Consider the following 11,358-nt stretch of genomic DNA (forward strand, 5'->3'; position numbering starts at 1 on the left):
AGAGACCGGGAGAGGACCCTCTCAACGGTCAGTGTCAGCCAGGCCTTCGAGGATTTCGCTGGAGGAGTAAGGTCCTTTCCAGGGACGCCCACTTCCCGCCCTGCTTCCCACGCGAACCTTGCGTCAAGCCATCCCCCTGCCTCCTGCCCAAGGCCCTACACTTGGGACCGCCAACTCTACGATCCTCCCCTCCCGCATCCTCCAGACATCGGCGGTCCATCATGAGCCGTGCTGTCGGGAAGGCAGGCTGCCTAGCTCCACACTACAGGCCCAGCCCATCCAGAGGCTGGAGGTGCTGGGGAGGCCGGAGACACCTGAGCCAAGGTCTCCCCGTCTGGGGGCTGGAGGGAGACCAGCTGGAAGGGGCGGGGACTCCGGCCAAAGGCCCGGAGGGGAGGGGCTCAAAACCCGACCCTCCCACAGCCCTCCGGCGCCTCTTCCTGCCCAGCTCCTGCCCCAGCGGAAAGGAGCCGCGTCCACACCGAACCTGTGGCCGCATCCGGAGTGCGACCACCGCCCCGCCCTCGCCGCTCCCTCGGCGCCCTCTGCCACCCAGCCCCCCTGGGCAAGGTGGCTCTCCGACCCCGCTGGGCACCCATCGCTTAGCGTCTCCTCCCCACCCCCAGCAGCAGGCGGGCTCCGCGGGCTCTAGGGAGAGGAGCCCGGGGTCTGGGAGGGGGGAGGGGCCTGGAGGGGTTCGACAGAGCCCAGCCAGCCCCGCGTGGCCCCAGCTAGACTTGGCCCCCCGAGGTTGGGGTGAAAGGATCCGTCTTCGCCTCTATCCTGCCTCCACGTTCCCAGAGGTCCCGGCTCCCGCTGCCCCGGCGCTCCACAGCGCCGCCCCTGCCACCCACTCTCCCCGGACGCTAAGGAGGGTCGAATTCCCAGCAGAAAGGGGGGTGGGAGGGTGTCCTTGCTCCATCTCGGGGAACCTCCCGTTAGAGACAGGCCCGCACGCCGCCGCGAGAACGGGAGCGCGAGCAGAAGACGAGGGCAAAGCGGTGGGACAGGTGGACGACTCAACCCAGGGCTCGACTCGCACGCGGGGCGGGGAAGCCTCCCAGCACCGCGCAAGAACTTCGCCGCCGGGGTGGGGCCGTCTGAGAAGTGGGAAGGACCCTGAGGGGCGGGGAAGGGGCACCCCGGCAGAGGCGACTTCCCGGGCCCAGGGCCACAACCCGGGTGCGCTCTGCCCCCGTTTCCCACCCTCGCACCCCGAGTCCTCGCCACCTCGGGACACGACTCAGAATTCCACGCCCCTCCCCACCCGAACCCGAACCTCGGCCCCATCCCTTCTACAGCCCCGCCGGCCATCACAAACACGAACCGCCGCCCTCTGCCACTGGGACGGGCACCCTCGCGGGGAACGACCTCGCCCACCCCTACCCCGCGCCCCCTCGGACAAAAAGACCTCCCCGCGCCAGCCGGGAGAGAACTTTACCGAAAGGGTCTCAGGGTGACCAGGCATCTTCTGACCATTATCTTCCCATCCGGGTTGACTGTGATCATTGTTCAAACTTGTCTGGGCGAGGAGCCGCGGGGCAAGGCCGGACGCACCGTCCCGGGCCCTGCTCCCGCCGCGTCCGGGCCGCGAACCCGCGGCGGGCCGAAGCCGGGTCTGAGCGAGGCCGGGAGGGAGGCGGGGGGGGGGGGGGGAGCGGGGGCTCGGCGGCTTCGCTGCTCGGGGTCGGCGCGGCCTGGGCGGGCGGGGAAGGGGAGCGGCGCGGCTGCCGGAGGGCGGCGAGGGCGCCCAGCCGGGCCGTCTCTGCGTCTCCGCCCTCCCCGCTTCACATTTTTAGGGCCGGGAGGCGGCGCGCTCCCCGACCGCCGGCCGCGCGTCTGCCTGCTGGGGCTCGCTCGCTGGGCGGGACGGCGCCGCGGCGCGCAGACGGGCTCCCCGCCGCGGGCGCCCTCATCCCCGGACCCGCGCCCTCGGTGCCGGCTAGAAGCGGCCCCGGGCCCGCGTCCCGGCCCCCCGCGCCTCCGGGCCGCGCCGCTCCCCGGCCCCGCGCCGCGCCGCGCCCATGGCTCTCGGCGAGGGCGCCCCGCGCCCGCCCTGCCGCCCGCTCGCTCGGCTGCCCGCGCCCGGGTGTCCGGCGTCCGGCCCCGCGCCGCGCTACGCGGGGAGGCGCCGCATTGTTTCCTCGGAGGAGGCGGAGGAGCCGCTGCTGGGGCGGCCCTGGAGCGGCCGCCGCGCTTCCTCGGCGCGCCGGCGCCACCTCGTGGCTGCGGCCCGGAAGCGCGCCCTCCGGGCCGGGTGTGGGAGGGGAGGCGGGGGTCCCTGCGCCTCCCCTCACCAGCTGTGCCACCTCCCCCGCCAGGCCTTCGGGAGCATCCCGCGAGCCACCAGCCCCGCTTGGGCTCCTGCGGAGCACAGAAAAGGTCGGCGCTGGGAGAAGACCCCCTCCCCCTCCCCACTTCCTCCGGCGCCTGGGCCCTTCCTCGAGTCGCCGCCCCTGCCCCTATCTCCCCCCGGTGGCCTGCTGTCCTGGCCCCTTCACACCACCTCTGATGTCGCTTTGCAGCCCTCACCCATCCTCTGGCCCTCTCTGGTCAGAAACTGCAGCGGCTCCCCTTTGCTTACTGAGCTAAGTTCAAACTCCGCCTCTCGCGCTTAGGCTCATCCACTGAGCCCAGAAGCCAGGCTGCGCGGTGTTGACCCGGGCTCTTGTCTCAGACGCTCCGTTAACAAGTGGCCGACGCCGGCAGATCAGGGACACTTCAGAGCCTCGGCTTCTCCACTATGAAATGAGAGTGACCTGAGGTTGGCCAAGGGGCTTTCCAACTCGATAAAGCATTTACGTGCCCTCGGCCCCGTCCCCCTCCACTTCTCGACTTTGGAGATGTGTTTGCCACTACAGGCGTGGGTCAGCGGCTTCTACCGGCCCAGGAGGCCAGTGCAGCGACGCGAGAGCCAGGCCCGCAACGGACAAAGCACTCAGGCAGAAACAGCACTTGCCAGACCAGACCTTGACCCAGCACAGACAAGGAAGGACCTGCCAGGAGGAGCCCAAGGCCTCGGGCCACGTTAGAAGGATCTGGATGACCCTGAATCTTTCCATCCCTGGCAGTGATTCTGCAGCCTGGTTTAGAAGAGGAGAAAAACCTTTATTCTCACGCACCCGGCCTCGGTCCCCTCCAACTGGGGCCCCATCCCCTTTGCCAGCGCACCTCCCGGCCGGCCGCGCTTCTGAGCCATTTCTCACCAGCAGTGACTCATGCTCCTGCTTTTCCTGCCCCTTCTTCATCAAAATTCACCTGCCCCGTGTTCCATTATCTCATCGCCTTGCTCTCTGCTAATGTGAAAGCCAATGATGAATTGGTGTTGGCGGATTAATGTGTGACTTCAGCTAGGTAACAAATTTGCATTGAACAAGGACATGCTGACCGTGCCTCCCTGCAGGGGAGTGGCAGGGGGGGAAACTTGGGCATCCTGGCAGGCTGGCCCAAGAGCGATCTGAAGGCACGGGTCGCTGCCAGGCCCACACCTGCCACACACCCAGGCACGAATTTAACCCCTGGATGGCAAGGTGAAAGCCATATCCACGCTCAGTAATGAAAGGGCCCTTCCAACTGTGTGCCTCTCATGTAAGTTTGGGGGTCGGGCTTTTGGCACTTCAGGCCGAAGGGGAGGAGGGGCACAGCCATGTCTGGTTTGGCTCACAAGGTGGGAGGGGGTCTTCCCCACCGGCTCTGGGCCTTGCCCTCGCGCATGTGGCCTTTGAGACGGGCAGGGGAGAGTGCTTGCTGCCATCTGACAGCGTGCTGTGGCCAGGCAGGGAGGCGGGGGGCAGTCAAAGACACTCTCTGAGCCCCACCACCCGGCCGCCTCCTTTCAGACTGTCCCCCTCTGCCAGCCTCTTGCCTACAGCACAGACCCGTGTGAAAGGTCCTGCTTGCTGCCCGTTGTAGACTTTAGGAGGAAGTTTGCGAGTTCCTGGTCATGCAACCTCAGATATACCCTCTTCATGCCTCAGTTTCCTCAGCTGTCAATCAGGCTCTTTTTTTTTTTTTGAGAGAGAGAGAGACAGAGAGCACAAGTGGGGAAAGGGCAGAGAGAGGGCGGGACAGAGGCTCTGAAGTGGGCTCTGCACGGATAGCAGAAAGCCCGACGTGGGGCTCAAACCCAAATGTGAGATCATGACCTGAGCCGAAGGCAGGCGCTTAACCGACTGAGCCACCCAGGCGTCCCTCAGTCGGGCTCTTTAGGGGGACCTGAGAAGTCACCCCTGGATGCCTGTAAACGGCCCACTGCCTGGCGCCCGTGAGCCCTCACAGCCTAGCGGTTGTGATTTTTCTTGTTACTGCCTACCTGGGGTGGGTGCTGTTGGGGCCCCCACCCTATTCCCCGGACATCCCCCTCTAGAGGCCGAAAGGCAGGTTCCTGACAATACACGCGGCTTTATTTCTGCTCGAACCTACAAGACCAACACAGAAACGCCAGCGAATCGATGCCCCGAAGCAGCCCTCGAGCAATGGACCGATACCCATTTCCCTCTCCCTCGGGCGGGAATGCTCCCAGAGCTCCCCAGGGAAACTGAGCCCCCTGCTGCCCACAGCCGTGGCCGGCTCTGTAGCACAACCCATACCGGCCTCCTTCCCTTCCTGGCCTCGCCCCCTACTCTTCCGTCCATGTTCCTGGGGTCACCTCCAAAATACACTCCTGGCACCTGCGTCCTTGTCCGAGGATTTACTTCCAGGGAACCCGAGCCAAGATCCTACCCTACGGGCCAGTGGTTCTCAGCCCTGACTCAGCAGAATTACCTGCAGAACGTAAAAAAACAGAAACTCCCTGCCTCGGTTCGGTACCGCAGATGGGGGCCTGGGCACCTTTCCGCTCTTTTTCTCTCCCGAGGCTACAAGCAGAACCACGAGCTGGCCCGACACGGGTGTCAGGGTGCAGGCTCTGAACATGGCACTTCCTGTCTCTACCCTCCACTGCCCTCCGCGCGGGCCTGCGGCCTGGCCGGAGGGTCAGAAGCCCAGGGCATCAGGAGGCCCTGGCCAGGCTGGAGGGCCTCTGTCTGGAAAAGGGGGGAGGCGGCAGGGCAGGGCAGAACTCTGGGGAAGGGATTTGGGGGAAGCCGGTGATGCACCTGCACGCAGGGGTGCGTGCTCAAAGTACCGAGGGGGTGGGCCAGGCGAAGAAGGGAAGGGGCTCTAGTAGTCTCCAGGGTTCCTATGACAAACTACCCCAGATGAGGGGCTTAAAACAAAAGCAAGTGATTCTCTCACAGTTCTGGAGGCCAGAAGTTCTAGATCAAGGTCTGACAGAGTCAGTTCCTCCCAGAGGCCCTGAGGGGGGACCCGGCCCATGGCGTCCGGTGGGGGCCAGCGACCCTTGGCTGGCAGCTGCGTTACCCAATCTCTCCCCCATCGTCACATGGCCTTCCCCGTGTGTGTCCCTCTGTGTCCTCTCCTCTTCTTATAAGGACACTAGTCGTTGGATTAGGGCCCCCCCTACCACAGTATGAGCTCATCCTGACGAATCCCATCTGCACAGATCCTATTTCCAAACAAGATTGTGTTCTGAGGTTCCAGGCGGACATGAATGGGGTGGGGGGCGCACACCTGTTCAACCTACTACGGGGACCCAGTGGGAAGGGGCCGGAGGGGTCCTTGCCAAGGAGGTCCCCCCGGGGGACAGGCACCGTTGCCTCGTGTGAATAGGGACCCGGTTATTTCAAGAGTCAGAAATCTGGACTTCCCACGAGCAGTCGCATAATTGTAAAAGGTGAACTCAGTATTTTTAGAACATTAGGCGAGACCAATAAAATCCACCGGAGGCCTGCCATCCGGGTCCCCCTGGGGTGTCACCAGAGGGCAAAGCCCACCAGCCCTGCCCGCCTGGCGAGCCCCACTTCTCTGGGGCCTGCCCCCACTGCAAACACCCCTGGAGGAAGGTCAGCACTCCTACGTGCACTCGGGGGTTCCCCGAAGTTCCCCTGCCCCCTCGCTGCTCCCCCCCCCCCCCCCCGTCACCCCGAAGCCTCCTGGGCATATTGGAGCCTTGACTGCCGCCCCCACCTGTTCAAGGCTTCAAGGTTGCTTCTGGAGCTCACAGACAGGCCCGGGTGGAAAGAGGAAGAAAAGAAACAAACAGTTCACGGGGTTTGAAATCCTCATTTAATGTGCTCCGTCTACAGCAGCAGCCAGCACATTAAGAGGCAATAGGCCATTGTCCTTTGCCGGAGTGCAGAGCATTAATAATGTCATAACAGCATTTACTGACACTGTGCACAAATCATCAGCGGCCTCCCCGGGCGGGAACAAGCCGCCCGACGCGGACGCCAGCCGCCCTGAGCCATGCAAGGAGGCCGGGGAGCCGGCAGAGCTGTTTCTGCGATGCATATTTCATGCTTTCTGTTTCACAACATTTAGGCTAATCCTCTGATTGAAAAGCAGCGTCTGGGGTTTATTTTTATTTATGCCAGAAGGCCATTCTGCCACACAGCTTGTGGGAGCTGAAAGAACACAGCTATAGCACTGTGCCTGCTCTGCAAGGAAGTGAGCTGCCTTGTCTGTGCCCACGTCTGTGTCTGCATGCGTGTGCATACGTGTGCACGTGCGCGTGTGCATCGGGGTTGGGCGGCAGGGGAGCCGGGGGGGAGACGAGACAGGGGACCCTCCCAAGTGGGCCCCCTCCCGGCAACCGGAGACACGGGTGAGCTCTTCATTCAACATCGTCATGAGATCCCGTTTATTGAACACCTACTATGTGCCAGGAAATGACTCAGGGATTTTAAATACGTTACCACGTTGACACCGCTATTTTACTTACATTTGCTCAACCTGGGCAACTTAAAAAAAAAAAAAAAGACCCCCCCCCCTTTCTTTCTGGACAGTTTCCCCTGCACCACTGTCCCACAGGTCAGTGCAGGCACGTGGGGTTAGCAGAATCGTGGTCTCCCAAAGATGGTCACATCCTGATCCCTGAAATCTGTGATTATGTCACATAACATGGCCAAAGGGGACTAAGGTCCCAGATGGAATTAAGGTTAATCCACCGAGCATAAAATAGGGAGATCGTCCTGGATTGTCTGGCTGGACCTAATGTAATCGAAAGAGTCCTGAAATATAGAAGAGGGAGGCAGCGGGAGTCAGTGTCAGAGTGATGAGACGTGAGGGAGACCGGACTGGTCCTTGCTGCTTTTGAAGATGGAGGGAGAGACCACGAGGCAAGGAATGCAGGTGGCTTCTAGAAGCTGAACAAAGCAAGGCAATGGATTCTCCCAGAGCCTGCCCATAAAATGCAGCCCTGTCCCAGGGTGTCCTGAGTGTAACTGTCCTCGGCCAGGGGAGGAGTCAATACGACCCTTGGGGACCCCAGGGCTCTAGTGTCATCCGTCTGTCTTCCTAAACAGCTTGAACCTTAACCTTGATGGCAGGAAAGCTTCCTGCAGCTTGTAGGGTCTGTCCGCTGGGTGTTGATGCCCCCGTTCTCCTAATATGATCGGTTTATCAACCAGGTCCAGTGAAGTCCAAAAGCCTAACCCATGAAGATGAATACGTTCTTTCTTCCGGTCTCTCGGAGAAAGCAGGCACGAGCAGAGGAACCCGAGGGAGTATCAGACTTGCCGTGGGCCCCTTGAGCAATGCTGGCACCCCGCCCCCCTCAGCACAACCCAGCTGCAAGCCACCGAGCCTGAAGTGCCCGCGAGCCTGAGGTTGATGGCAGAGCTGGCCATATCCTGACGCATTTTGAAAATAGTTGTTTGTGGGGCATTGTTGGGAGTCGGCCCCTGAGTGCTATTTTGGCCACTGTGGTGTAACCGCTACATGAAAAAAGAAATTTTTTTTTACATTTATTTCTTTTTGAGAGACAGAGTGAGACAGAGTGAGAGTGGGGGAGGGGCAGAGAGAGAGGGAGACACAGAATCGGAAGTGGGCTCCAGGCTCGGAGCCGTCAGCCCAGAGCCCGACGCGGGGCTCGAACCCACAGACCGTGAGATCGTGACCTGAGCCGAAGTCGGACGCTCAACCGACCGAGCCATCCAGGCTCCCAGTTTTTTGTTTTTTTTTTTTAATGTTTATTCTTTGAGAGAGAGAGAGAGTGTGTGAGTGAGGGAGGGGCAGAGAGAGAGAGGGAGACACAGAATCCGAAGCAGGCTCCAGGCTCCGAGCCGTCAGCCCAGAGCCCGACGCGGGGCTCGAACCCACAGACCGTGAGATCGTGACCTGAGCCGAAGTCGGCCGCTCAACCGACGGAGCCACCCAGGTGCCCCTGTACCACTCCATTTAACTTGCACTGTAGAAGTGTGCCCTTGACATACCCCCGCTTTGCTTCTGGAACCCAGGAAAGCCAGACGCGGAACGGGCAATGAGCAGGACACGGGACAGCAGGGTGCGCGTGGCCAGGACGCCCAGGACTCCTGTCCCTCTAGAATCCACGGTATGTGGACAGAGAGCCCTTCCTGCTGAGCTGGCTCTTTCTGGCTTATGGGTTTTTTTTGTTTTGTTTTGTTTTTTTCTTTTTGAAATCAGAGTGAAATTCACATCATATAAAGTTAGCCTTTTATACTTGCATGAAACATACAGTCCGGGGGCATTTAGGACATTCACCTGGTTACGCAACCCCCATCTCCCTCTGGTCCCCAAAACACTTCATCACCCCGAAAGGAGAGCTCGCACCCACTAAGCAGTCACTTTCCGTTCTCTCCTCCCCCCCAGCCTTTGGGAGCTCCTAATTTGCTTTCTGTCTCCGCGGATTTGCCTGATGTGAACATTTTATACAGGTAGGATCATCACACCATATGTGGTCTTTTGTGACTGGTTTCCTTCCGCTTAGCAGTATGTTTTCAAGGTTCAATCCATATCGCAGCGTGTATCGAATTCTGTTCTCTTTCATGGCCAGATAATGTTGCACTGTGGGGACAGACGACATTTCGCTTATCCACCCATTCGCCCGTGGACACATGGGTTGCTCCCACCTTTCAGCTGCTGTGGGTTCTTCTTCCCCGTCCCCTTCTCCTCCTCCTCCGCGTGCCCTCCTCGTCTTCCTCTCCTTTGTGGCAGTTAAAATGTTGTTTGAAAAGGTGATGTGTGCATACAGTACAACACTTAAGAGGCTCTCAAAGGGTGTTCAGCGCCTTGTGTCCCTTCCACCCCTGCTCCCCGCCCCCCCGGCCATCCAGTACCTTCCATGGAGACAACTTACGTTACCAGTTTCTTGTCTCTCCTTCCCTTCTGCACATCGTTTGCAACACAGCAATAGATGACGACCACAGGAGCCCACGGCTCTGTCAGCTGAAGTTCGTGGAAGGCACTGGAAGAGGTCTGCAGCCAGAAAGGGGTCCTTCTCTCACAAGCTAGAACCTCCCTCAAGAAAGACTCCAAGCCTCTCAAGCCAAGAGCCTGTGGGGGGGTATTAGTCGGGAAAATATATCCAGTGTGCTAGGTATGTTATGAATACAGCTACAGGTTAACGGCAGGAAGGAAGAGAAGAGTGGCTGATAGACGGGGAGCTTTTCGAGGCAGATTCTGCAGTCCCCATGCAATAGCGGTGTCTGAGGTACAATAGAAGTTTCCATGGCAAAGAGCAGGGAAGCCAGGGTCACAGCTGGTGGAAGAAGAGAGGGAGCTGAGGTTCGGCCAGTTGTTAGGGAAAGAAGACGAGGGCAGGAGAGATTAGCCATCGGAGAGGCCTGACTCGGTCCCGGCTGCTCTCTTTAGAAGGTCCTGCCGGCAGGGCGCCTGGGTGGCTCCATCGGCGAAGCGTCCGACTTCGGCTCAGGTCACGACCTCAGGGTCTGTGGGTTCGAGCCCCGTGACGGGCTCTGCGCTGACAGCTCCGAGCCTGGAGCCTGCCGTGGATTGCGTCTCCCTCTCTCTCTGCCCCTCCCCTGCTCCCACTTTGTCTCTCTCCTGCTCTCAAAAATAAATAGATATTGGGGCGCCTGGGTGGCGCAGTCGGTTGGGCGTCCAACTCCAGCCAGGTCACGATCTCGCGGTCCGTGAGTTCGAGCCCCGCGTCAGGCTCTGGGCTGATGGCTCGGAGCCTGGAGCCTGTTTCCGATTCTGTGTCTCCCTCTCTCTCTGCCCCTCCCCCGTTCATGCTCTGCCTCTCTCTGTCCCAAAAATAAATAAAAAAAAAAAAATTAAAAATAAATAAATAAATAAAATAAAATAAAATAAAATAAAGTAAATAGATATTAGGGGCGCCTTGGTGGCGCAGTCGGTTAAGCGTCCGACTTCAGCCAGGTCATGATCTCGCAGTCCGTGAGTTCAAGCCCCGCGTCAGGCTCTGGGCTGATGGCTCGGAGCCTGGAGCCTGTTTCCGATTCTGTGTCTCCCTCTCTCTCTGCCCCTTCCCCGTTCATGCTCTGTCTCTCTCTGTCCCAAAAATAAATAAAAAAAAACGTTGAAAAAAAAATTTTTTTTAATAAAAAATAAAAATAAATAAAATAGGGGCGCCTGGGTGGCGCAGTCGGTTAAGCGTCTGACTTCAGCCAGGTCACGATCTCGCGGTCCGTGAGTTCGAGCCCCGCGTCGGGCTCTGGGCTGATGGCTCGGAGCCTGGAGCCTGTTTCCGATTCTGTGTCTCCCTCTCTCTCTGCCCCTCCCCCGTTCATGCTCTGTCTCTCTGTCCCAAAAATAAATAAATAAAAAAAAAGTTGAAAAAAAAAAAATTAAAAAAAAAAAAATAAATAAATAAAATAAATAGATATTAAAAAGATTAAAAAAAAAAAAAAAAAAAAAGAAGGTCCTGCTGGCGAATTGGTTCGGAGCTGGCATCTGGGCACTTGGCACTTGAACGATCCCTCCCTTCCCTAACCGATAAGGAAGGTTCACTGCACCTACACTGTTTGTCCAAACAGTGTGGTTTGTGATGAACACTGGCTTTGCTTGGGGCAGTCCAGAATCTGGTAGGTGCTCAGCATAGATGCCTACGTGACCAGCCCCCAGCAGAAACCTTGGGAGCTGAGTCTCTGATGGGTATCCCTGGACAGGCACAGCACATCTATTACTGTGTCTTTGTTTGCTCTGGGTGCCCCCTCACGGGAGCAAAGAGCATCAGACGTCTGCACGCACGGGTCTTCGGACTCTGCCTACACCTTTCTCCTCGCCAATACTTTTGTGCGTCCTTTTGCTGTAATAAACCTTAGCCGTGGGCACAACTACCTGCGAGAGCTTCCAGCAAATCACCAGACCTGGGGGCGGTCTCAGGGACCCCAAAACCCAAGGGAACCAAGGAGAGAGAATGAGACTAAATGGGAAGCCAGTAAAAACGGTCTGGGGAGGGCCCTGGGGGGCTCAGTCGGTTAAGTATCCCACTTCAGCTCAGGTCATGGTCTCACGGGTATGTGGGTTCGAGCCCCAAGTCGGGCTCTGTGCTGAGAGCGAGGAGCCTGCTTCGGA

At 59.2% G+C, this 11,358-nt stretch overlaps 1 protein-coding gene across 1 annotated transcript in view; it reads right to left on the minus strand.

The window, feature by feature from the left end:
* MGAT5B (alpha-1,6-mannosylglycoprotein 6-beta-N-acetylglucosaminyltransferase B) overlaps positions 1-2,089 on the minus strand; it is a 74,333-nt gene extending 72,244 nt beyond the window's left edge. The window contains 1 exon segment of the mRNA XM_058703532.1: positions 1,442-2,089. Coding sequence (XP_058559515.1) covers positions 1,442-1,509 — 68 coding nt within the window. The 5' untranslated portion in view covers positions 1,510-2,089.
* Between the last annotated feature and the right edge of the window lie 9,269 nt (positions 2,090-11,358).

Source organism: Neofelis nebulosa, chromosome 16 (genome assembly GCF_028018385.1).
Source record: "Neofelis nebulosa isolate mNeoNeb1 chromosome 16, mNeoNeb1.pri, whole genome shotgun sequence".
In the NCBI taxonomy this organism is placed as follows: Eukaryota; Metazoa; Chordata; class Mammalia; order Carnivora; family Felidae; genus Neofelis; species Neofelis nebulosa.